Below are 26,421 nucleotides of genomic sequence, written 5' to 3' on the forward strand. Positions count from 1 at the left end.
CTTCTAATTTAGGCTACCAAACAAACAATAAGAATGTTGCCCTTTTTATTTATTTATTTATTTATTTATTAAGGAGGATTGAGTTGGAAGAATGTGCATAAGTATGGTACATGAATATACTAAATAACTAACATAAACTGTCACATAGATAATGTTATTATGATAATGGTCTAATCATATAGTATTGATTTATCCATAACTATTGAAAATAAACAAATAAAAATCTTTTTATGTAGTGGGATAGCTGTGGAAGAATAGAGATTATAGCTTTCCCAATATATGTAACACAGACATGAGACAACTCTTATTTTTCTCATTTTTATCTGACTTTAGGGAAAAAAAAAATTATGGACTAATAAGTTTTAATTAATTCCATGTTCAAAATTGATTCCATTGTATGTTGCAAGCTTGTTTTAGTCATATCCAGTTCATACAAGAAAGATTATTAGAGTTGATGATGGAATGGAGTGTTGATTAATGAATGATGTTGCTTTGGCCGAAAGTAACCTGTGGTTGATATTTTTATTTGAAAGTTATGTGATATATGTTAGGCAGGGGTGTGGTTTTGGAGTTTCCTTCTAGAAAAACTAAACCAAACCTCAAGTCAATTCTATAGTAATCAATTAAGACTTGGCTTTATGGAGAAGTGGGGATACGCGTCAGGGAATCAACACAACTATCAATTTCAATTTTCAAGCTTGTGCAATAGAGGCAGAAAATGACTTGTACAAAGAAAAAGAGAAAATATATATATCTTAAAATTATGGGTGTATACATATTTGGTACCCTATGTTTTATTTAAATACAAGTACCTTGTATTTTCAATAATACTTATTCGACACCCTGTATTTTAAAAACATACATATTTAGTACCCTAAACTCAAAAATTTTCGATAAAATTTTATCAATATAATTAAATTGTCTTCAATTTTATAAATTTTAGACTCAACTATTTGTCCAAATTAATAAAATTATATTGATTAAATTTTACTTTAGGGTACCAAATATGTATTATTTCAAAATATAAGATACTAAATAAGTATTATTGAAAACACAAGGTACCAAATGTGTTTTAAGAGAAAAGATAGGGTACTAAATGAGTATATTCCCTAAAATTAACAAAATTAAATCAATATATTAATTATATATTTTTTTTAAAAAAAATTAGTTTTAAATATTTAAATTTAATTTATTTATTAAAATATAACTTAAATAATTATTTAAAAGTATCAACAAAATTAAATAATTATTTTTTTATATATAAATCTTAATTTAATTAATTAATCATACTTTTTAATAAATTTATTCGTTAGGTTTAAAATATATAAATTTATTTTATTATTCATTTGTTAGATATATCTTTTAATAAATAAATTTAAAACTAGATTAAAGTTTTATATATTTAAAAAATATAATTGAATCCTATTAAATTTAATTTTATTATTATTATTGTTACTATTATTATTATTTAAATTAATAATTAAGTAATAACAACTCTTATACAACTCTAAAAAAACATGCATTACATACTACTAATATCTAGTATATATATAGGGAAATTTGATTTTCTATACTTAGAAAATCAAAAAATTTGATTCCTAAACCAATAATTTAAACCCTAAAAAAACTATACCTTTTTTTTCAAAACCCCAAAAATACCCCCAAACTCTCACAGCATCTCTCTTTCTCTCTCTATCTCGGCCGGTCCCAAGAATCCCACACCCCAGGTCCGATGGTCGGACCATGGGGTCCGATGGGGTCCGACCAATCGGACCCATCGGACCTCTCTCTTCCCCTCTCTCTCTCAAATCGCAGGAAAAAAAAAATTCACAGAAGGTCGGACCCAAGGTCCGATGGGTCCGATTGGTCGGACCCATCGGACCCCAAGGTCCGACCATCGGACCTCTTTCTTCCTCTCTCTCTCAAATCGCAGAAAAAAAAAAAAAAAATTCACACCTATGGTCGGACCTTGGGGTCCGATGGGGTCCGACCAATCGGACCCATCGGACCCCAAGGTCCGACCATCGGACCTCTCTCTTCCTCCCTCTCTCAAATCGCAGGAAAAAAAAAAGTTTCACAGACAGTCGGAGGGGTTGGGGTCGGACTGGGGTTGCTCTTTCGGGTTGGGGTTGGGGTCGGAGGGGTTGGGGTTCGGGTGGTGATCGGCGTTGGGGTCGGAGGGGTTGGGGTTCGGGTGTGAGATAGAGGGAGAGAGAGATGATGCAGAGAGAGAGAATATTGTGAGGGGGGTATTTTTGGGGTTTTGAAAAAAAAGGAATAGTTTTTTTAGGTTTTAAATTTTTGGTTTAGGGAAAAAATTTTTGATTTTCTAAGTATAGAAAATCAAATTTCCCTATATATATATGGATTATTTCTTAATGGGTAATACCCATTAATGGGTACTAAAAAAATTGATGAGGTGGCAATTTAATGACTTGCTAGAGTAGGTTACCAACAAGTTATTTTATTTTTTTTTTTAAAAGAAAAAAATATATTTCCTTTTTTAATTATAGAGAATGATGATTTTGAGAAATTATTTTTAGAAATTAATTTATTTTACTTAATAAAAAATAAAATATTTAATCACAAATTATAAAATTATAAAATTATTATTACAACAAAAAATCATACTTTTAGCCACAACAAAACTTGTGACTAAAAGTAAAAAAGTTATGACTAATTATAAATTGTCATTTCTACGTTGTGACTAAAAAGTTTATGACTAAAAGTATTAGTCACAAAAATCACAATATGTTGTGACTATATGTATTTTTAGTCACAATACTTGTTGTGACTAAAACTAAATTAGTGACAACTTATAATTAAATACTATGTTTAGTCACAAGTAATTTTTGTTGCGACTAAAAGTCACATTTAGTCACAAATTTTTTTTATTGTGACTAAAAGGTTGTCACTAAAGATGGTCTTTTTTGTAGTGATATTGTATTTGTGATTTGGTTGTTGGCTAAAAATTGTGTCAACAAACATCATATTTTATGAGAGAGAAAATAGTTATCTACTAATGTCAAACTCTATGAAACCAAATAAGAAAAGTTAAATAAAAAAGTAAAAGACATTTGTTGCTATTACAAATATCCAATATACGATGATCCAAATTTTATAGCACTGCCACTTTTATTTTATTCCTCTCTTTTGTACTTTTTTTTATATATATAAATTCTCTTTTTTATAGTTTACCTAAAGCAATAATTAATATAGATTACCAAATAATGATGTAAGACTAACCACCCCAAAAATTACAAAATCTTAAAATTTTCATTTAATACAAGAATTACTTAATTATAAAAATAAGTAAGAAAAAAAATTGTTTTCATATCTTATAAAACAAAATTAATTATAATATTATTATAGAAACTTAAATTTTTAAAATTTAAACTAAAAAATTATAAGAAAAATATGTTATTACAATATAGGCTAAATAATTAATTGTAATTAATATTTTTTTATATTGATAAATTATTATGTATTTTATAATATATGTTATGCCTTTTCAAAAAAAAAAAATATATTTTAGAATGAAAATATTTGTTGTGGTGAGGCTTAAAGGTGTAATTAAGTTTTTAAATTACCATAATTAAATTGTAAAGTATTAATGTATTAATGTATATATGGAATGAGGACAAAAATAGAAAGAATAGATATAAAAAATGACTTCCATGTCATCAGGTAATAGGTTAAAATAAAAAATATTTAATTTAAAATTTTAATTTATAGCTATAAATATCAACCATTAGATTTGATCCAATGGCTAATAATAGAATATCCATTCATAAGTAATACCCATTAAGAGCATGCCCATATATATATATATATATATATTTATATTGAACACTTATCTTATTAAATAAATTTAACTATGAATATTAATTTCAAAAATATTAAACTATTAAATTTTGATCCAACATCGAATAATAAAATAAAATTTTAAATTTCTATACTTAATTTAGCTACATAATTAATAAAATATATAAAAAAATATCTATTTTTACACTAAATCAAAAATATATTTATATACAAAATATTTAAGTGAAACTCAACTTTTTTATTTTTTTTTTGCCGAAAAACTTTTTTTCTTGATTTTTTTTCAACCGATAGAACAATCCCAATCTATACAATGTAAATTTAAAATATATATATTTTTTTTTAAATTAGATAGAAACATTAAGCATAAAAATTCAAAATTTTTTAACACGACCCATTCAAGGATAATACCCTGTAAAAGTACACTCATACTTAAAAAACTATAAATTAATTCAATAAAGCCCAAAAATGTTAAAAAATAAAAAAAAAAAAAAGATGGTATATTTTTGAAAATCAAGTAGTTTTATTTGGGCCTAAAAATGAATTATTCAGACTTAGCCTAATAAAACTCGAACCCGATCACATTAAACCCGCCAAATCCGACCCGAAACCCGCCATACCCGACCACCCGAAAATCAGGTTCGATTACACATTTTAAACACCCGAAATCTGAAAACCCGAACCCGACCACCCGAAAACCTGAAAACCCGACCCGTGTTCAGTCCTAATATTTATATATATATATATATATATATATCTATAACCTATATAAAAGTGAGAATAGCTTTTTGGGCTTTCACTAATTGAATTACACAATTAGCCCTCACTATATATTCAATTATAAAAAATTTAAACTAAGAATTTGAAACATGTACACTACTTATTTCTTTTTCTTCTAAACTAAGCTTCCCCTCTAATTAACATTTTATCTTTTGTGAATATTTGTGAAAATGATCATTTTGTCTTATATTTTTTTTAGGTTGCTATCAATAAGTATATTTTAAAATAAATAATGCTTCTTTATTTTTTTAAGCTAATTTTACTAATAATTATTATTAATATAACCATGCCTATATATATATTATTAAACATACAATATAATAAAAGAGAATTATGTGTATATATAATTAAATTGAGATAACACATATATATTTTGTGATTTAGGATTATTCTTTTTTAAAAAAAAAAAACCGTATATTCCCTATTAGTATTAGAAATAATATTAAATTTTAAAAATAATACTATTATATTATTAATTAAAACGTAAGACTAAAAATAATTTTTTAATATCAATAACTAATAACTATCATTTTAAAAATTAATATATTTTAATAATCCTTTAAAAAATAAAAAATTATTTTGTAATCTTTTATTTAAAATTCTTTCTTTAAAAAATTAAGTTCACTTAAACAAATCAGATTTAAGTTTCTTCATATTACCAATCATATTCATATTCTTTACATACTAAATTGCTATTCTCAAAACATAAGAAATGAAGGTGCAAATTTCTTATCTAAATCAACAATAATATATTTTAGGTTGAATTTTTTTAATTATTAGAAAAAAAATTAATTAATTTTTTAAGAAGAGACATAATTTAGTAGTGGTGAATGTTTATGAGAAAAGTAATTAATTTACAACGATACATAAACTGTGAAACAATAAAAAAGAACAAAAGTCAACAAAAGTACTATATTTTCGTAAATAGAAGAGTTCACAAAATTTTGTCACCATGATGTATATTTTAGAGGATACAATTTAATAATATTATAAATTTCGTAAATAAAAAATTAATTATTTTTTAAAATAGTTGTGCTTAGATATTTTTCAGAGCTACACGTGCGAAGCACGTGAGACTCCACTAGTATATATAAAAATCATAAAATTTCATACCTAAGATTTTGGTACATTGAGGAAAATACTTAGCCCCAAAAGAGCAGCATTAGAGCACTCCCATCAACTTCTCTACTCTATCCTTTAAAATGTTATATTATTTATAATAATATAATATATAGATTAAATATGTGTAATAAACTAATAATATGTAACATATGACAATGTATATTAGTTGTCATCTTTTTGTAACATTTGGGAGTTACTTGTTACTATGAGTAACCTCCACCATCATCACCAACATTAAGAGTGTAAAAAGATGTTACACCTCTTAATTTGAAATTCTTAATGCTATAGGAGTTATGGTGTGTGTAGGAGTTACATTTGAGTCCATAACATCTATGGGGTTATGAGTTTGAATTTCAAATGGTGATGATATCCTAAACACTATATAAAGAGGTCTAAGGTGCTCATTTTGGAGATGAAGTTTTCTATCAAGAAAGCACTTTGCTAGAAAACCCTAAAAGGCTTGATAATTCCCAAAGCTATTTCCATGAGAGTTCCCTTAGTGCTTAGAGATAGGGGGAAATAAGCTTTTGGACAAAGGTGTAATACCTTGTTCAAGCCATGGTGATCCCCACTAATCTACACTCAAGGTTGTGAGTGAGTGATCTTCTTTTTCTTCTTCATATTATATATATGTATGTGTTATATAATATTGTGTAATCTATCTTCTCTTCTACCTTTCGTATATATATATATAATATAAAGTGTATATATATGTATTGTAACATATATTTAATCAATTTCTTAGTTTAGTCCTTGTATTATTTTACAATAGAGTTGTAATAAATCTTGATTTTCTTCCATTGTTATAAAATCTCTAACAATCAAAAGCTTATTCCTTTTCAATGGAAGAGGTGATAAATCAAGATTGTGAGAATACAAGGATAAGATATTTTATGTAAAAACCATTCATGGGTGAGCATGGTGGTGTATATTATGTGATTTACTATATTTTATATAATAGTAATATATATTATATATATATATATATGAGTTATATATATGTGATCATGTGTTTATATCATATTATATATATGATATTTGAAATTTATATCATGTTATTTTATGTATATATGTGAGATATATAATATATAACATGTATATATATGAGTAATATATATTATATATATGTAGAGCATGTAATATAATATATATTAGTGAGATTAAATATGTAGAAATAATTATTTTTATGTATTTATATGAGAAATGCATACATAATATATGTTATATATGTGTATATAATATATATCATGTATATTAATGTGTATATATATGTTATATATGTGTGAGGTATGTAACATATATAGTTGTGTAATTAATGTATATATTATGTGTATATGATATATATGTATATTATAGTATATATGTTATATATATGAGATATGTAATATATATATTGTGAATTTAATATTGACATTATGTGTATGTTACATATAAGATGTTGATTAGTAACATACATATTATATTAATGTATGAGTTATATAGTATGATAATAATATTGATAGTAATAATATAATATTGTTTATTGCTATTAATGTGGAAATTATTATCATCTATTTTGTGAATAAAGAATATTTTAAATTCTTTTTCAATTTAGTAGTGAACATCTCACTTTATGAGATAATAAAAGATGGCTTTTGAGAAGTTACATCTTTTATTGGGTTATAAGAGATAAGCATCTCATATTTGAGATAAGAAAAAGTGGACTATGAGAGTTACACTTTTATTGGACTTGCATTGTCATAAGCAAGAACAAATGGATTAAAAGTGAATCCAAACTTGTGAAATGAGCCATAAATTAGAAGAGCAATTTTGGACTCAAAAGTAAATGAATCAATGTGGATTCAAAAATAGTGAAAAGATAACAAAATTGGAGAAGCAATTTTGAATCTTAAATGATCAAAGTTGTGAACAAAATTGATGAGAATTTTGTTAATTTTGGTATAATTTTGGGCTAATCTCAATAAGGAGATAACCTTAAAATTATGAGTAAAAATAATCATATTATTTTATGAGTAGTAATGTGAGTTTGATATTTTAGTTTTGTTGAGAAAACTAAAAATGTCAAATGGTATTTTTAAAGTGGCTTTAAAGAGTCATTTGAAGAGGAAAATACACAAAAGTGATATTTTATATACACTTTATGGTAAAAATGTGGGGGTGAGCCACAAATTTAATCAAAATGTGTTGAGACATTGTTGATTAATTTATTTGATTTTGAATTCAAATTCTAAATCAAGTTTGGCTATGTGCATAAGTGAAAATATTGACATATTTGGTGTCAAAGTCTTGGTAAAAATAATTTCAAGAAGGAAATTAAATTTTTTTTAAAAAAAAAATTATAGAGACAAAGTGGTCTTTTATATTTTAAAATCAAGATATTGTCTTGATAATAAAATGTGAAAATGTGGGGGTGCATACTCCAATATGAGAAAGGTTAGACATATTTGGTGTCTAAATTAGTGTATTTTTGATATGCTTGGTATCAAAATTATTGAGAATTTGAGTTGTGTGAAAATTAATCTTTTATGATTGAATTTTCAAAGCTTAAGTACTTAAGGAGAAAAGTGGTCACAAAGTGAACACTATATTTTGGCATGCATGATTCACATGGAATCAATAGTGAGAGGTTATAACAAATCGCTTAATCTCCGTACAAGATTAAAGCAAGAATTTTCGAGGGATGGGACCTAAACTTCCTTAGTGTTTTGCTCATTGATGGTAACCTATCTTAACACTAGTAAACATCTAGTCTTAAGTTCAATAGGTAATAACAAGTCAATAGAGTGAATATGGTACTCAATTGTCTCATCTATGAATGAGTACATGTGGTGAAAATTGAGGGTTAAAACCGAAAGGTTTTTTAATGGAGCTTAAGCTTAAGAAAACTCACTTAAGCTTAAGAAGTGTCTAAAGAGTGGTGAGACACTAAAACTCCACCTATATGGACTAGAGGTGGTGCCGCCTCTTATGAGAATTGGGAGTATTCTCTAGAGAGTCCATGAATTGGAATTTGCACATGGCCATTAACGGTGCAAGAGCGAGACATGCGGTCTCAAGTGAGCATTAGCGAGGGTGTGTGTGTTATCACCGGTTTGTATTAAAGGAATAATGGTTCAATGCTACGGCAACCAAAATTTCATCAAATTTTGTGGTAATTACACTAAAATAAAATTCAAGTCGAAAGACATTTTATCTAATGCACCTAAGCAAGACTTCTTAAAAGTGTGTATTTAGTCAATCAAAGTGGGGGAATGTTATATTTTGATATAATATTTTTGATTGATTAAATAAATGTTACAAAAGTTACAAGTTTGTTACTAAAGAGATAATATTTAATCTAGTGGGGGATTGTTATATTATTTATAATAATATAATATATAGATTAAATATGTGTAATAAACTAATAATTAGGGCTGTTCATCCGATCCAATCCGCACTTTTTTGGTCAAACAACATCCAATCCGCACTAAGTGCGGATCCTAAAATTTGGATCCAATCCAATCCGCATATCAGTTAAAATCCGATCCAATCCAATCCGCAATAGTGCGGATTGGATCGGTTACTTTTTTTTTTATGTTAAAAATTACCTATTTAATATTTCATCAAAAAATTAAATGCATAAAAAAAAACCTACACATAACAATAACAGTAGGTAGCAGTAGGCTACACAACCAGTTCATAAGGGATAATTTTATAATCCAAATCTAAAAAAAAAACAAGTTCCATATTCTAAATCCAATTCAGCAAAAAAAAAAAAAAAAAAAAAAAGAAACATGTTCCAAATCCATTTCAGCAAAAAAAAAAAAAAAGAAGATACTATTAGAGCTCATCATTATGTTTGCAGCTCCACTTTTGTTAATTTGAAAACTATTTGCTTGAGGGTGACTTTCATTGATGGACTCAATTGGAGATGAAATTTCAATCTGTTTTGATACTCCTACACAATCATCTCTCTCCATCTCCATCTACCTACATAACAAATCAATATACATATATGTCAATATACAAACCAATAATGATTAATCACATTAATGTCAAATGCAAGATCAACAAAATGATTAATCACAGTAATCTGAACTTCTATTCCATATTACATGGCACAAACACATGAAAAGATACTCCACTGCCAAGTTCATAAGGATTCACAAACAACAAGCATTGCAGGTAAACAATTGAATCAATTAGAGTATCATTGTCACATTTATATTCAGACAAGCAGTGTTTGGTTCTTTTACTCTGTTTCTTACTTCTTTGGTAGTTTCAATCATCTTACTCGATCTAATGAAACTATTGTTTTCATTCAAGTTATGCAAAAGTGAACTTATATATAATATTAATATATGTATATAATTAACCACTATCCATAATGGAGTTATTATATAATATGTACATTTATAAGATATGTAATTGCTTAATTAGTTATTACTTAGATGAGTTTTGAAGAATAAAGCCTTTAATAAGTTGAAAACATGGTTAGAAATGTGGGAGTAAGGGTCGTTGGTGAAAAAGCCATGTTGTTGACCCTCGAATTCAACGTATTCAACATTCTTACCCATATCTTTCAACCTCATGGCATAGTTCTCTACCCTATCTCTTAACAATTCATTGCCACCCACAATCACTAGCATTGGTTCCAAACCCACTCATGAACATGATTACGGGCCTTGTACTAGTGCTTGGTTAATGATGAACTAGTGAATACTTTTCTTCTTCACAACATAAATACTGGCTGATTTTAAAAGTACAAGGCCTACTAACCATTAAAAACCAGAACCAGCATGTAAATCTTTTAACCAGATCGTTTCTTTTACATCAAAAGCATAAAATTATCATAAATAAAAAAAACCAAGCACATAATAGAATATTTCTTTCAATAAATAGAGAACAATGACGCTTAACACTGAAACAAGAGCATTGGGAAACTAGCAAAACAGAGAAAACACAAGTTTGGACTGAAGAGAGAGAGAGAGAGAGAGAGAGAGAGAGAGAGAGAGAGAGAGAGAGAGAGAGAGAAGAAATACCGCTAAAGAGATGGTCGATTTCTCAGGTGATTGAAGAGATGGTCGCTGTTAAGGTGCATGAAGTAGGCCGATGACTGGTCGACAAGGGCTCAGTCGATTTCTCAATCGTTAGGAATGGTGGTAGGAGATGAAATGGCTGTCTGTAGGAGAAACGGCTGTAGCCTGTAGGAGAAAGAGAGTATACGATTATTAGGTTTAGAATTTTTTAGGTCAAATTATTTTTTAGGTCAGATTATTTTAATGTTAAAAAAAAAGGTCAGATTATTTTATATATATATAATATTATATATATTATAATTTTTTTAAATATATAATTATGTGCGGATTGGATTGGATCGGTTACTTTTTGAGGTCAAACAACATCCAATCCGCACAAGTGCGGATTTCAAATTTTTCAATCCAATCCAATCCGCACAAGTGCGGATATCCGCATTTTGCGGATTGGATTGGATTGGATCGTGCGGATTGGATTGGATCGGATACTTTGTGAACACCCCTACTAATAATATGTAACATATGACAATGTATATTAGTTGTCATCTTTTTGTAACATTTGGGAGTTACTTGTTACTATGAGTAACCTCCACCATCATCACCAACATTAAGAGTGTAAAAAGATGTTACACCTCTTAATTTGAAATTCTTAATGCTATAGGAGTTATGGTGTGTGTAGGAGTTACATTTGAGTCCATAACATCTATGGGGTTATGAGTTTGAATTTCAAATGGTGATGATATCCTAAACACTATATAAAGAGGTCTAAGGTGCTCATTTTGGAGATGAAGTTTTCTATCAAGAAAGCACTTTGCTAGAAAACCCTAAAAGGCTTGATAATTTCCAAAGCTATTTCCATGAGAGTTCCCTTAGTGCTTAGAGATAGGGGGAAATAAGCTTTTGGACAAAGGTGTAATACCTTGTTCAAGCCATGGTGATCCCCACTAATCTACACTCAAGGTTGTGAGTGAGTGATCTTCTTTTTCTTCTTCATATTATATATATGTATGTGTTATATAATATTGTGTAATCTATCTTCTCTTCTACCTTTCATATATATATATAATATAAAGTGTATATATATGTATTGTAACATATATTTAATCAATTTCTTAGTTTAGTCCTTGTATTATTTTACAATAGAGTTGTAATAAATCTTGATTTTCTTCCATTGTTATAAAATCTCTAACATAAAATACTTTACTAAGATCTAATTACTTTTTTCTATTATATTTCACACATTTATATTACATTATACATCAATTTTTTTTATATAATTTTCTCTATATCACTTAAATACTATATTTTTTTTACATTTTATTATTTTAAACAAAAAAAAAAAAAATGAAAGAGAAAAGAATAAAAATTTAATTAAAAGAATAAGAGAGATAAAATAAGTATAAAATAAATTTAGTTCAACACTATTTATTGAGCTGCATTTAGCTAAGAAATATGGTGAGGTAAAAGTTTGAGGTATTTTAAACATTTTTAGCTAAAAGTGTGAGGTATTACACACATATCCTTGATTTAGCTCCATTGATGTGATGCTCCAATATAAGAGTGAGGTATTATACATATATTCTTGATTTAGCACTAATAGAAGAGGTAAAATAACTCCTAGCTTAAATTTTAAAGAATAGGGTAAAATTACACTACCAAGTTACCAACAAGTGAGATAAATAATAAGTAGAGAACTCACCAAATCTTTACTCTATCCTTTAAAATACATCATTAAAACTTTACTTTTTTTATTTTACCTCAAATTTTTCTATTACATCATACAACAACTTCTTTATTTTTCTTCTCTATTTTATTTAAATAATATATTTATGAATAAAATATTATATATATGAAAATAAAATATTATATATATGGGTAATGTGTGTATGATGTGATTAGAAAAGTCAAAATAATATTAAATTTTTTTTAAAGAACCACTATAAATGTAATTTAATGTGGAGAAAGATTTAGCTCAAAATCTTGTGAGCTAAAATAAAGATGAGTTTACCTCATCTAATAGAGTTAATATTTAGCATTATTTTTTAAAAAATTTACATTTTAGCTATTATAAAGTACGAGTTAGGAGTGCTCAAAAAGCTTATAATTATTTGTTCAGCTACATGTAGCAGTACAAATATTATATATTAATGACAAATAAGTAATAAATTGTATCAAATTTTAATCTAATTTTTCATATAATTTTGTATGAAAAATTAGGTGTGTACAAACAAACCGATTCAACTCGTATTTACCAAATTTTGTTATTATAATGGAAGCCAGACAAGACCTATATAAAATGATGTTAGGCTTGACCTCTCGAATTGTTATAAAAATTGATAAATTTATAGAAAACTTATCATATGATTTTAAAATCGTTCTCATCACCGTGTCTCACTTGTAGTTAATATTACATTCAAGCAGGGTCAGCCCTGAGTTGAAATGGGTTATAGGCAAAAAAAGAATTTTGGGTCCTTACTATAAAGATAAATGGTATTTTTAAAAATTATTAAAACAATATGTATATTTTTTAAAATGAATTTTTTTTATTTGGGCCCCTAAAATAAGTGGGCCTTAGGCGTGGGCCTAGCCCGCCTATGTTTAGGGCCGGCCCTGTATTCAAGGGTATTATTATTGTCATATCTCACCTATATAACATGATGTTAGGCTTGACCCCACTATGTTTGTTGTTTATATAAATGAATTAACTACTCACTTTTATCAATAAGTGAATCTTCACAATTTTTTTTTATAAAAGAAATATGTCAAATAAAATCTATTAATTAATAATAAAAAAATAGAGAAAATTATATCTAATTCTCACACAAAATAAAAATCTATATAAAAAAGTAATTGATAAATCTAAAAAATATATGATTCAAAACTACTACTACTACTAATAATAATAATAATAATATCGTGTGATAGTATATGTAAGGTGTTTTTTTTTTAAAAAAAAAATATTAAAATAATATAAAATAAAACTTTAATGAAGTATTTTGAAGGATAAAATTAAGGAAACAAAAATAATTTTAGAGAGATTTTACCATCTTATATCTCTCCTTTATATATAAGGGTGTGCTCTTAATGGGTATTACCCATGAATGGGTATTTAATTATGGCCCGTTAGATTTAATCAAATGGATGATATTTAAAGTTATTAATATTTTTTTTGACCTGTTACCTGATGACATGGCGGTCATCTTATTTATCAAACCCTCCCTTTTTTTTCCTTCTCATTCTAAAGTGAATATATTATAATTAAAAAAATATTAATTTATAATAATTGTTTTAATTAATTTGAACACTTTAATTTATCAACCACCATTTTTCTCACTTGGTATCCTCGTCTCCTACCTCTCCACACTCCGCAGCCATGGAAGAGCACACAGAGAATCAATCTTCTACTAAGCTTCCAATAACATAAAATGAAAATTTAAATAATTACAGAAATCTCGATTATTTTGTAACAGACGAATAAATATGAGAAATTCATTTCTTGGAATAAAATGAATATTGGAAAGAAGAGTGAAAATAGAAGACCCTCTGCATCAATCAATTTATTATGCTCATTTAATTATAATTCATAAATTTTAAAAGCAGCCAAACTTATCGTACGATGTAGTGTGAACTATGAATGGTAGCCCTAAACACAAATCATGATGGTGTCAGCACCATCAATATCCAATAAACTTATCATTATAAATCAATATAGTTAATTCTATACTACTTAATTTAACACCAAATTTAAAATTCAACAACATAACTGCTGCAAAATGAGCATTCCTCAAATTTCAGGAAAACCTGTACAATGAACAGAATTTACATTTTTCTCATTTGCAGATACGATGCACATGTAAACAGTCCCAAACAACTACATATTGCATAAATATGATCCATAAAAAATTTAACCCAAACAGTTCAGTTTTTTAAAATTCATCTTCGTTTTTCTTTTTCAATTAATATGAATTCACATGCACAAACAAATAAAACAGAAACCAAAACTATTATACTTATAATTCAATTAACTGGATGATTCATACTATTTTGCTCTCTCCAAATGTAAATCCCTCAATGTAGAATAGAAAAATAAGAGACGTGGAGAACCACCAATATGAGGTCCTAGTCCTCGTCGTAGGCGGGCTGCCTTCGGGTGAGCAGAACAAGAAAAGAGAGAGAGCGAGGTTGGGGTTCTGGAATCTTCCGCGGTCGAGGACCACCGGGTGATGGCCGTTCAAGTCGTCAGGGATGGAGGACGTCGAAAGGGGCCAATTCTCTTTGCTCGTCGAGGAGAGAGAGAGAGAGAGAGAGAGAGAGAGAGAGAGAGAGAGAGAGAGAGAGAGAGAGAGAGAGAGAGAGAGAGTGCAAGGGGTTTGAAGGGTAGGGAAACCGGACTTTGGGGTTATTTTCGACTGAGGGTGGCTGGAGGTATGCTTGCCGCGGCTGGGCTGTGGCTGGCGGCTGTAATTTTCAGAGAGAGTGAACAGAGCAGGGGAGGGCGAGAGAAAAAAAAATTATAATTATTGGAATCATTATTCTTTATAATTAAAAAAATAAATAAAATTAAAAAAAAATTGTCGCTAACGGTCACCAAATTGTCACCTCTATCAGTTTTTTTAGTACTCATCTAAAAATCATCTATATATATATAAATATATATATATATATATATATAAATATATAGTTGTATGAGATAAAATAAAAAGAATAAAACTTTAATGAAGTATTTTGAAGGATAGAATAGATTGCTCTTAGTAACTGTCAACGTGACACCTCGTATGAGGTTTTATTTTTCTGGTCTTAAATCAATCTAAAATAAGGGTATCTGTAAACAATAGTGTTAGTGTTGTACAACCCTTATGAGAAGGACTCTCCGGAACTAATGCTACACTTTTTAGTTACAGACCAATTAGAAGGCGCCACCCAGCCCGTGTTGCTCATTCGTAAATTACACATCATCTTTGGCCCAAGATTAACAAAGGAATCTAGAGCAGCCCAGCAAAAATGAACTCCCCAAAACTAATATGATACAAGAGTAAATTATTAACATTCAGTAGTAATTTGCAGCATTGTGACTGACTTGATAAAAACTATCAGAAGCTGTTAGTTAAAAGGCAATACAAGGAGAAATACATTGGTCACTGGCTAGAACCCCCAGTGCATAAGCTTACCAAGTCCATTAGTGTTGAGTATAGCACATCCAGTGATAAATGCCCTAAGAATTTCCTATATTCAGATACACCATCAGAAAGGTCCATATTAAGCTTACTTTCCTCTGCGAAACCATCTTCCATAATCAACCACCATGAGATGCATCCTTGAGCATCCTCAGGGTCCACATGTGCAGTTAAACTGAGTGTTTCACCCTGATCTAGCTCAAATGTCAAGCTGAGGAAGTCACGATTCACCTTTATTCCGACCATCAAAGCCTCTTCGTGTAGCCAACGAATAATTTGGCCTGCAACCTGTTGTAAAGTTCCAAAATTCAGTTTTAGTTAAACATGATTATAAATATATTCATGTCTCGATGACCACAAATATAACCTTAGTTGCATAAATAGAAGAAGCATCTTTATTATGGCATACCTGCTGTAAAATTATAACAGGAAGATCGGCCAAGTTACATTCATATCTTTTCATTGAAGAACTTTCCTGAGAGTTTCCTTTAAAGAGACCGACAACGCTTGGAGCACCTTCCCCTTCTACAATGATGGAATCATCAGTTACAACCACCTTTGTCCGAAACTGAGACTTGGTGGTGGTCTTCACATAACGCAAGTCTGATATAGGTTGGGTGCCTGCAAATAAAATAGATTGAGGAATCTTCATGAAGAGAGTCCATGACGATGTGCGAGAATGCCAAGTGGGATGAGATAGCAACTGTAGGTATGGCACCCCAGAAACCTACAGATATTATTGGTAGTTAAGAAAAAAAAAATCAACTACAAGAAAAAGAAAAGCAAAAATCTGTTAAGTTGAATAGAATTAGAATATACCATATTTTCTAGCACCCTGAGAACTTTTTTTGAAAAGATCCTATGAGCCAAAGATGTGCAGAAATGACCAAGAAGACTGGACCCTTCCTTCGCCCGTTGACTAGATACACGAGGGATAGCAGAAACAGGTTTGTCCTTTGTTTTTGAAAATACGTTCTCATGAAATATCTGTTGGAGATATATTTCACAGCTAGTACGATCAGGAATGCTTGACTCCCTTGTAAATCCATCAGAATTTTCCTGATCTGGTAACTCTACACCATCTAATGTGTCTAAAGGTAAGATTGTATTCTCTAAATCCTGGTTTCCTGAACCATCAACTGTCTGATCATTTTGACCAGATGACACAAGTGATATAAACACAGAGTTTCCTTGACCTACACTAAGTTGCAAATAGTTTTCTCTAATTCCAGTCACATTGACTCCAAATGATTGGTTGAAAGCTTCACGGTTCACCAAATCAAATACCTAAAAACATACAAACCAAAGAGAGAAAACATTAAGAAGAAACATGAAGAAAAACAAAATGTCTCACATTATAGACAGTAGGTCAGCTATCTATATAATATATATAAATAAATATATACAGGAAAATTCTTAGGTACTTTTGCTCCTACCATAGGAACGTTTTCTACTTTTGGCACCTATAGAAATTAAATCCCAATTCTCTATATATGACTGCGCACAATATACTTATATTAAGCACCCTAAAGTAGTATTCAAACCATCAGTTGCACTTATGTGTGCATGAATATTATTTTCAATGCCATAAATTATTCAGAATTTTTCAAAAAACAAGTAAAATGCCTGTTATAACTACAATATACAACGGTCCTCAAGAAAAAAAAAACCTACAATATACAACGTTATATAAAAAGTCAGGAGATAATTTCTCTCATTGCCGAAAATAGAATACGCCCCTGTCTCTGCCGTAGGGCCAAAAGTGATTCCCTATCTAAGAATCTCCCTATATATTTACATCTATAGATATATATATATATATATGAATATATAATGTGTGTGTGTGTGTGTGTGAGAGAGAGAGAGAGAGAGAGAGAGAGAGAGAGAGAGAGAGAGAGAAAGTAAAAGTAAGAAAGAATTCTACCTGCTCATCAAAAATTGTTTGATGAACTTGACGAAGAAGTAAATGTGTCTCTTTAATAATACATTCATCATCACTGCTTGCATCCTTTTCACTTTCCCTGGAGTGATGCTTATCTGAGGTACGGACTTTTACATTATTGGTTTCAGTACTATCACATGAATGAGTACCAAAAAAACCAAACTGAAGAGAGCGACATGAATTTGAAGGTAAATTTATTGCTAGCATGCCAGCTGGGTCATGTTCAACACGAACCATTGACAGAGAAGAAGAGCGGTATACAGAAGCTGGATCATACAATAAATTGTCAAAAAGATCAATGGTGAAGCCTTCATTTCCAGATGATGGAGCTGCGACACGCTGCCGTTTAACTTTCCAGTTCTGCTGCAATCTATACACTAGTCAAGAAATGAGATAAGGGATATCATAGAAAATTATACATTTAGCTGTTAATCTTTCAAACTTCCTTTGACTTGTATAAATGCAAATGGAGTAAATTTAATTATTCAATTACACATCTTCTTAGAACTAAATTCTATCATGCAAACATAAAGCTAATGAATTAGTGATTACTTCTAAAAATGGAACACATGAAAAATAAATTCCCAAAAAGAAAAGAGTAAGATAGTACATTTTTATTAGCAAGACAAGCAGTGTGTTTGGCACCATATTTGTTTTGAAAACTATAAACTATTTAGAACACAAGTAGGGGTGATGTTTGGCATTGTTTTCAGAAAACAATTTAAAAACCAAATTACAAAAAACAGAAAATTTTAAGAACAAAAAGTTGTTTTATGGATTTTTCATAACTCTTTCTTTCAAATTATCTTATCTTATTATTATTTAAAAATTTTAAAATATTTATCCTTCTATAAATAAATTTATTAATTTTTTTATTGAACTATTTTTTTAAGGAAAAATCTAAAAATTGTTTTTAGAAAACATCAACCAAAACACTTTTGTTTTTGTTATTTTTTTTTTTTTTTGAAAACTACAAAAACTATTTTGTGTTCTCATTTTTTATAACACAATTTTGAAACAGGAAAACAAAAAACAATGCCAAACAAGCTCTAAACATTTCCAAATTTTCCAGCGAAGTAAGGGATGTGAAATCAAAGTCTCGAAAGAAGAGCCAACCTGATTAAAGCACCATAAAATCTTGCTTCTCTAGCTATCTGTTGTTCCAAGGATTTGGCAGATTGTTTAAAATATTTACCAAGATTCTGCAACAGAAGCAAAGAACGCTTCAGAAGAGATTTCAACAACATCATGTGAAATACAAAAATGAAAAGAAATATATATATAATTGTAGATGTAGACCCAGCGCGCATATGTGTGCAATCAATCCGAAGATCAGCCAAGAATTGGATGTCAAATTTTATTAAAGCGGAATACAAGCTCAGACAAAATGCTGGTGAATAAGGTTGCTTATGCAACATTTAAAGGCCAATATTTAAGTTTTAAAATGCAGATAATCAGCTACCCTCCTACAGAATCAATTGTTAATACACAATAAATATGTTCGTGACAAATGTTACAGAAGGTTATTTCTGATTTTTGAGTGTGCATAGTTCAAGATACAGAAGTTTATACTTTTAATCACACAACTATAATCATAATATTGGAGGGCCTTGACACAAATAGGATATAGAAAAAGATTTAAACTTCAACCGCATAAGATCAATCTAAAGACATGTTAGAGTTCAATCTACAAACTGAAAAATGAGATTAAGTATGTAGGAGTTGCTATGTTGTAGTTTCATGAAGCAGGGGCATAAACTCAGGCCATATAAATCTCAATGAGACTATGCAAAGAGGTATTACAAAGAGAGGAAAAAGTATTTACCCGAAAGCATTGTAACTTAGTTGCAGCAGAGACAGCTAGATCAGAAAGAACTTCATTAGGTAATGGCTTTGGCCTAGTCATGCTAGCCACTGTAACTGCATCATTAGCTTCCACCTTCAAAAAAATAACATTTTATTGTTTTTTAACGTTCAAAAACCTAATTATGCTAGTTGAAAAACCTAGTTATACCGATTCAAAATATTTATTAAAACCCATAAAAAAATTTACACAACTGAAACAAAAACCAACTATTCCAATTCAAAATGGATCTACATAGATAAATATACCAAAATCATCATTGATAGAGTATCCAATTCAAGGAGGGATGAAAGAGACTTACGGTGTTGATGAGATCTACAATGACACTCAGCTCCTGTTGAGCCAACTGCAAATTCTCCACCATGCTCTGCCATGGCCATGGCGTTGAGCTCTCCTTTGCGCTCTTCTTCTGCTTCTTGTTGTCGTCCTTTTCCACAGCCCAAGCGAAATCGATTCGGCGAATCAGAGAAAGCCGCTTCTCGTCATATCCCACATCACTGCGCAAAACAAAATACAATTGGGTCAGATTGGTAACAACTAAAAGTATAGGAAATACTGTTTTCAAGTAAATAGTTCGCATGCATTTGCCCGGAAACCAAACAGGGTAGTAAATAGTTCAAGTAGAGAGTCGTACGAGGGAAATCGTTCGAAGCCATTTTCCTCAATGGCCTCTAAGCGCTTGATGGGAAGTTTGTCGAGGGAAATTTGCAATTTCTCGCTCATTTTATGCTTCTGAATTCGCTGGGAAAATTGGAGAGAAAATTTAGGGCTGAAGCCAAGAAGAGAAATGAGAGGGTTTATCAATTAGCAGCAACACGAAACTGGAACAGTTCTGCTCTACATTATCAGTCAATAAACGACTTATAGTTTGTAAATTACGTGTCGTTTGCTCTCAAAACATTTCGGTTAAAGTAATTAATTTGCTCCCTGTAGAAAATAGTGAATCGAATTATGTGTATATTTCATAGAATAGTACATATTTATATACAAAGCTAGGAGAATAGGAAATAGGAAACTACCAACAAAATAGGAAACTACTAAATACAAGTTACCCTAATTCTTTTACACCTAATATACAGCTAATTCTCTAACACTCCCCCTCAAGCTGGAGCATAGATGTTAATCATGCCCAGCTTGTTACAAAGATAGTCAATCCGCACCCCATTCAAAGCTTTTGTAAAAATATCTCCTAGTTGTTCTCCGGTTTTCACATATCCTGTGGAGATCAGACCTTGTTGAATTTTCTCACGAACAAAATGACAATCGATCTCAATGTGCTTAGTTCGCTCGTGGAATACGGGATTCGAGGCAATATGAAGAGCAGCTTGATTATCACACCATAATTTTGCTGGAATAGAAGTCTTAAACCCGAATTCAGTCAAAAGCTGATAAATCCATATTACCTCACACACGGATTGGGCCATAGCTCTATATTCTGATTCAGCACTAGATCTAGATACAACATTTTGTTTCTTACTCTTCCAAGAGACCAGATTGCCACCAACAAATACACAATATCCTGAAGTGGATCGTCTATCTACCTTGGAGCCTGCCCAATCTGCATCAGAAAAACACTCAATCTGGGTATGTCCATGATCCTTGTAAACTATACCTCGTCCTGGTGCTCCTTTTAACATAAAATTTGTTCTAATGCTGCCCAATGATGAATTGTTGGGGAAGACATGAACTGACTAATAACACTAACTGGAAATGCAATATCTGGACGAGTCACAGTTAAATAATTCAACTTTCCAACTAACCTGCGATATTTCTCAAGATCTTCAAATGGTTTCCCATCACGTGTAAGATGCACAGCTGGATTCATTGGAGCATTGCAAGGTTTTGATCCCAATTTCCCTGTCTCAGTTAGCAAATCAAGTACATACTTTCTTTGAGACAGAAAAATACCTTGTTTACTCCGAGTAACTTCAATCCCCAAGAACTACTTGAGTTCCCCTAAATCTTTCGTGTTAAACTCGGGTGTGAATGAAAGACTTAAGGGATGAGATGCCTTCGCATCATTTCCGGTAATAACGATGTCATCAACATACACCACTAACAAAATGATACCAACGAGTTGATCTTTTATAAAACACGAATGATCCGACTTACTTTTCAACAAACCAAACTTCTCAATCGACTAAATTTACCAAACCAAGCACGAGGGCTTTGTTTCAATCCATATAAAGATTTGCGAAGATGACAAACATGCCCTAACTCCCCGAGCAACAAACCCGGAGGTTGCTCCATATATACTTCTTCCTCAAGATCTCCATGAAGAAAAGCATTTTTAATATCAAGTGATGCAAAGGCCAATGATGAGTAGGCGCCATGGAAATGAACGGTCGAACGTATGTGAGTTTAGCAACGGAGAAAAAGTATCACAATAGTCCACTCCATAGGTTTGAGCATAACCCTTGGCAACAAGACGGGCCTTTAAGCGAGCAAGCGTGCCGTCCGGATTGAATTTAACCGTGAACACCCATTTACACCCGATGGCCTGTTTTCCGGAAGGTAAATCAACCAAGACCCAAGTACCATTTGCAACCAAAGCATTCATCTCTTCTATCATTGCAGCAAGCCAACCAGGATGAGACATCGCTTCTCGAACAGTTTTAGGAATAGTGATAGAATCAAGAGAAGCAATAAAAGAACAAGAAGAAGAGGAGAGATGATTATAAGACACAAAAGAAGTAATAGGAAAAGTTCATTGACGTTTACCTTTACGTAGTGCAATGGGAAGATCATCTGAGATTTCCGGATCTGATGACGAAGATGCAAGTGCAGGACATGAAACAGGAGGTGGAGGAGGGGGCGCCTGGTGTACACTATAGGAGGCCGAGGGAGTGGTGGAGGTGGTAGAGGTGGTGGAGGTGGTGGAGGTGTAGACATTGTGGGGGTGACGGACCGAGGCGAGGTGAAGGAACAAGAGACCCGCCGTAACATGGAGCGGGCGCATAGGATGTGACAGAATAAACCAACAAATCATCATCCTCCCCCTGACTAGTAGAAGTAGTGGAAGATGAAAAATAAGGTGTATTTTCTACAAAAGTAACATCAATAGAAACAAGATATTTGTTGAGATCGGGACAAGAACACCTATACCCTTTCGAAGACGAGAATAACCAAGAAAGACACACTTTAGTGCCTTAGGGTCTAATTTGGTGACGGATGGACGGACATCGCGAGCAAAACAAACACTACCAAATACTCGCGGAGCAACCGGAAATAATGACTTATTAGGAAAAAGAATTTTAAATGGAATTTCACCATTAAGAACGAGAAGAGGGCATGCGATTAATAAGAAAGCATGCCGTGGAAACTGCATCGGCCCAAAAAGGTTTAGGGACTTTCATTTGAAACAAGAGAGCACGTGCAGTTTCAAGAAGATGTCTGTTTACGTTCTGCAACACCATTCTGAGGTGCCGTATCAACACAAGAAGTTTCATGAAGCATGCCATTAGAGGTCATATAAGATTGAAATTGAGCGGACATGTACTCTTTGGCATTATCACTTCTCAAAGTACGAATAGATACATTAAATTGAGTTTGAATCTCGGCACAAAAAGCACGAATATAGAAAACAACTCGAACGATTTTCATTAAATATAACCAAGTTAAACGAGAATAATCATCCACAAAAGTAACAAAATACTGAATCCGAGTTGAGACAAAATAGGAGAAGGACCCCAAACATCAGAATGAACTAACTCAAAAGGAACACTCGCACGTTTATTGACACGTGGACTCAAACTAACACGATGATGTTTGGCAAACTGACATGACTCACATTCTAACGAAGATAAACTACTATATTGGGGACACGGTTCTTGAGCAAAGGAAGGGATGGATGACCTAAACGACAATGAGCCTCAAAAGCGGAAGCAACACTCGAACAAGCAATAGAGGTTGGCGGAAGTGGGTCAAGAACATACAAGCCACCGCATTCATGTCCTTTACCAATAATCTTCTTCGTCATAAGATCCCGAAACAAACAATAATCGTGAAAGAATGAGATGCAACAATTTAGATTACGAGTGAGTTGACTAACGAGAAAGCAAATTAAAGGACAAATCGAGTAAATGTAAGACCGATGATAAAGATAGCATAGGTGTAGGAATAATAGTGCCGGATCCAAGAACGGTACGCCGTTGACCCATCGGCTAAGGTGACAACGAAGTGGGACCGTGAGACCGAAAAGTGGAAAAGAGACGGGAATTACTGTCATATGATCTCGTGGCACCGTAATCAATGACCCATTTCGAGGATTTGGAAAGAAGGCATGCATTAGAGTTACCCGAATCGGCAATCGCAAGGAAAAGAAGATGAAGACTTAAGTGTTTCCCGATACCGTGAGAACTTGGCAAATTCATCGGCGAAATAAGGACCGATTTGTCGGATGCATCACTAGTGCTTGCAATATTGGCGAGTGTTGTTGTCGATTCTTAAATTGTAACTTCCTACACTCAAACTTGGTGTGGCAGGTTTCTTACAATAATTGCACATGATGCTCCCGGAATTTGGTGTGCGGTTATCGAGTCCTTGTGAATTACCTCCTTTAAATCCACTTGGAGTAGAGTTTCTTTACGGTGCGAAATTATTACGACTCACCAAGGCGCTATTAAGAGGAGTTGAAGAGGTAGTCTGTGCGAAGAACACGAGTAAACACATCTTGTAAAGAGGAGACATCGGAACCGAGAGAGAACTTGTGACTTTGCGAGTCAAATTCGGATGAGAGTCCTGCAAGAAAACTCATAATAGCCATCTGTTCTCGTTGGCGCTGTTGAACTTTTACATCAGGACTAAAGGGTAATAGCACATTAAGTTCTTCATATGTTTTCTTGAAAGCCATAAAATAATTCATAAGAGACTTATCTTGTTTTTCCGCACGATAAAAAGCTTTGCAAACATCATATATGCGAGAGATGTTGTCTTTGCCAGAATACAAAAACTCCAAGTAACCCATTAGTTCTTTAACCAATTCACAATGATTAATCAAACTAATTACCTCATTATCGATAGAATTTCGAATTTGAAGGAACAAGCGAGCATCCTCACGGAGCCATATTTTCCTTGAATCGTTTGTTTCTTCAGGAGGATCGTCAGTCAAGTGATCATCTTTGTCAATACTCCTCAAATACAGTCGAATCGTCTTACTCCATTCCAAATAATTCGAACCAATCAACTTATGGTCCGTGATTTTAGACATCACGGGAACCACATCAGAAACAACGATTGACTTCGAATCTGATTTTATCTCTGCCATAATCTCGAAACCAAAAAAAAATTGACAGAAAAAGGAAGAGAACAAACTCAAAGGAATAGATACCCAAACACAAAGAAGACAAAAGTATCAAACCACAAAATGCGAAGAACCGCCGAAAACCGAAGCAAGGAGGACGAGAAAGGAGAAGGAGTGGGACGGGCGTCGACCGACACCGGAGAAGACGCCGGACGCGCCCTCACGCGCCGGCGCGTGGGAAGGGTGGCAGCGGCGGACGACGGCGCGTGGGCCCCACGCGCGGTGAATCTGGACGCCGGACTTTTGGGTTTTGCAGTCCGGCGGCTGGGCAGTCTTCCTATGTGGGCGGTGAGAAAAAATGGTCACTCCAAATAGGGTTTTCGAAAAAACAACCCTAAACTCAAACCCTAATTTTTTATTTTATTTTTTTTTTTTTCAGAACCCTAATTTCGAATTTCGAATTTTGAATCACAATGGCTCTGATACCATGTAGAAAATAGTGAATCGAATTATGTGTATATTTCATAGAATAGTACATATTTATATACAAAGCTAGGAGACTAGGAAATAGGAAACTACCAACAAAATAGGAAACTACTAAATACAAGTTACCCTAATTCTTTTACACCTAATATACAGCTAATTCTCTAACACTCCCCAAGCTTTTTTAGTTGGCAAAAATTCCCCGGTCTACGACAAACCTTGAGAAGTTCCCTTCTGGTCTGTTTTCTCTGAAATATATTAACACTCTTAACATAAAGTTGTGCACTTTTCATGTATCACCATCTTCCCTTTTTAGTCAGTTAGAATTATTAATCTGAACTAATATAATCATAAGTTTAATATCATAAGTATAATTATTAACTATGTGTCAAATATATGTTCACTACTATAATAGGATGGTTAATAATTATATATTATGTTAGAAGCACATGAGAGCACCCTTCAAAATTATAATTGGCCCATTAAATTATAGTATACTATTATTGAACCACTTAAGCCTCTGAGATAAATATATATCTTAAGTGAAGAGGTTTTGGGGGTTAATGGTAATGAGTGAAAGATGGGATAGTTCCACGTAGTGTTCTCTCTAATATCACTTTGAGTTTTGTATTTGTCCTCATATTGAAAATTCTTAGATGTTCTAATATGGCTCACATAGGTGGATCATCAATGGGAGGTATGTATGTTTGTTTTTGTTTTGTGATACTCTAAATAAAATATAGATCTTGGTTAATGATTATGAATAATGATGATTAGTATTTAATGTGTATTTTGATAGCTCATAATCAAAAAAAATTTAATAATTGGTATCAGAGCTATCAAATCTATATTTTCTTAACAATTTATGTCGTAACAATTAGTACTTATTTTCTTACGACATAAATTAATGTTTATTTAAACAATTAGTGCTTATTTTCTTACCTATCGTAAGATTAAGCATAGAAAATTGTTTGGTA

At 31.5% G+C, this 26,421-nt stretch overlaps 1 protein-coding gene and 2 long non-coding RNA genes across 3 annotated transcripts; all 3 read right to left on the reverse strand.

Moving 5' to 3' along the window:
- Nucleotides 1-1,652: 1,652 nt before the first annotated feature.
- LOC133039071 (uncharacterized) lies at nucleotides 1,653-2,351 on the reverse strand. Its single transcript, XR_009688601.1, has 2 exons — nucleotides 1,883-2,351; nucleotides 1,653-1,783 (listed from the first exon to the last, which is right to left on the reverse strand). It is a non-coding gene; the product is annotated as an uncharacterized LOC133039071 (long non-coding RNA).
- Nucleotides 2,352-9,321: 6,970 nt separating this feature from the next.
- LOC115725727 (uncharacterized) lies at nucleotides 9,322-11,923 on the reverse strand. The gene is made up of 2 exons (XR_004013445.2): nucleotides 10,746-11,923; nucleotides 9,322-9,689 (listed from the first exon to the last, which is right to left on the reverse strand). It is a non-coding gene; the product is annotated as an uncharacterized LOC115725727 (long non-coding RNA).
- Nucleotides 11,924-15,487: 3,564 nt separating this feature from the next.
- LOC115725377 (mediator of RNA polymerase II transcription subunit 17) lies at nucleotides 15,488-25,725 on the reverse strand. Its single transcript, XM_030654877.2, has 9 exons — nucleotides 25,616-25,725; nucleotides 20,354-20,646; nucleotides 20,021-20,216; nucleotides 19,681-19,794; nucleotides 18,972-19,057; nucleotides 17,838-18,225; nucleotides 16,733-17,200; nucleotides 16,323-16,640; nucleotides 15,488-16,201 (listed from the first exon to the last, which is right to left on the reverse strand). The coding sequence occupies exons 2-9, from the start codon at nucleotides 20,440-20,442 to the stop codon at nucleotides 15,875-15,877; spliced, it is 1,986 nt and encodes a 661-aa protein (XP_030510737.1). The 5' UTR covers nucleotides 20,443-20,646; nucleotides 25,616-25,725; the 3' UTR covers nucleotides 15,488-15,874.
- Between the last annotated feature and the right edge of the window lie 696 nt (nucleotides 25,726-26,421).

Source organism: Cannabis sativa, chromosome 6, assembly GCF_029168945.1.
Source record: "Cannabis sativa cultivar Pink pepper isolate KNU-18-1 chromosome 6, ASM2916894v1, whole genome shotgun sequence".
Lineage (NCBI taxonomy): Eukaryota > Viridiplantae > Streptophyta > Magnoliopsida > Rosales > Cannabaceae > Cannabis > Cannabis sativa.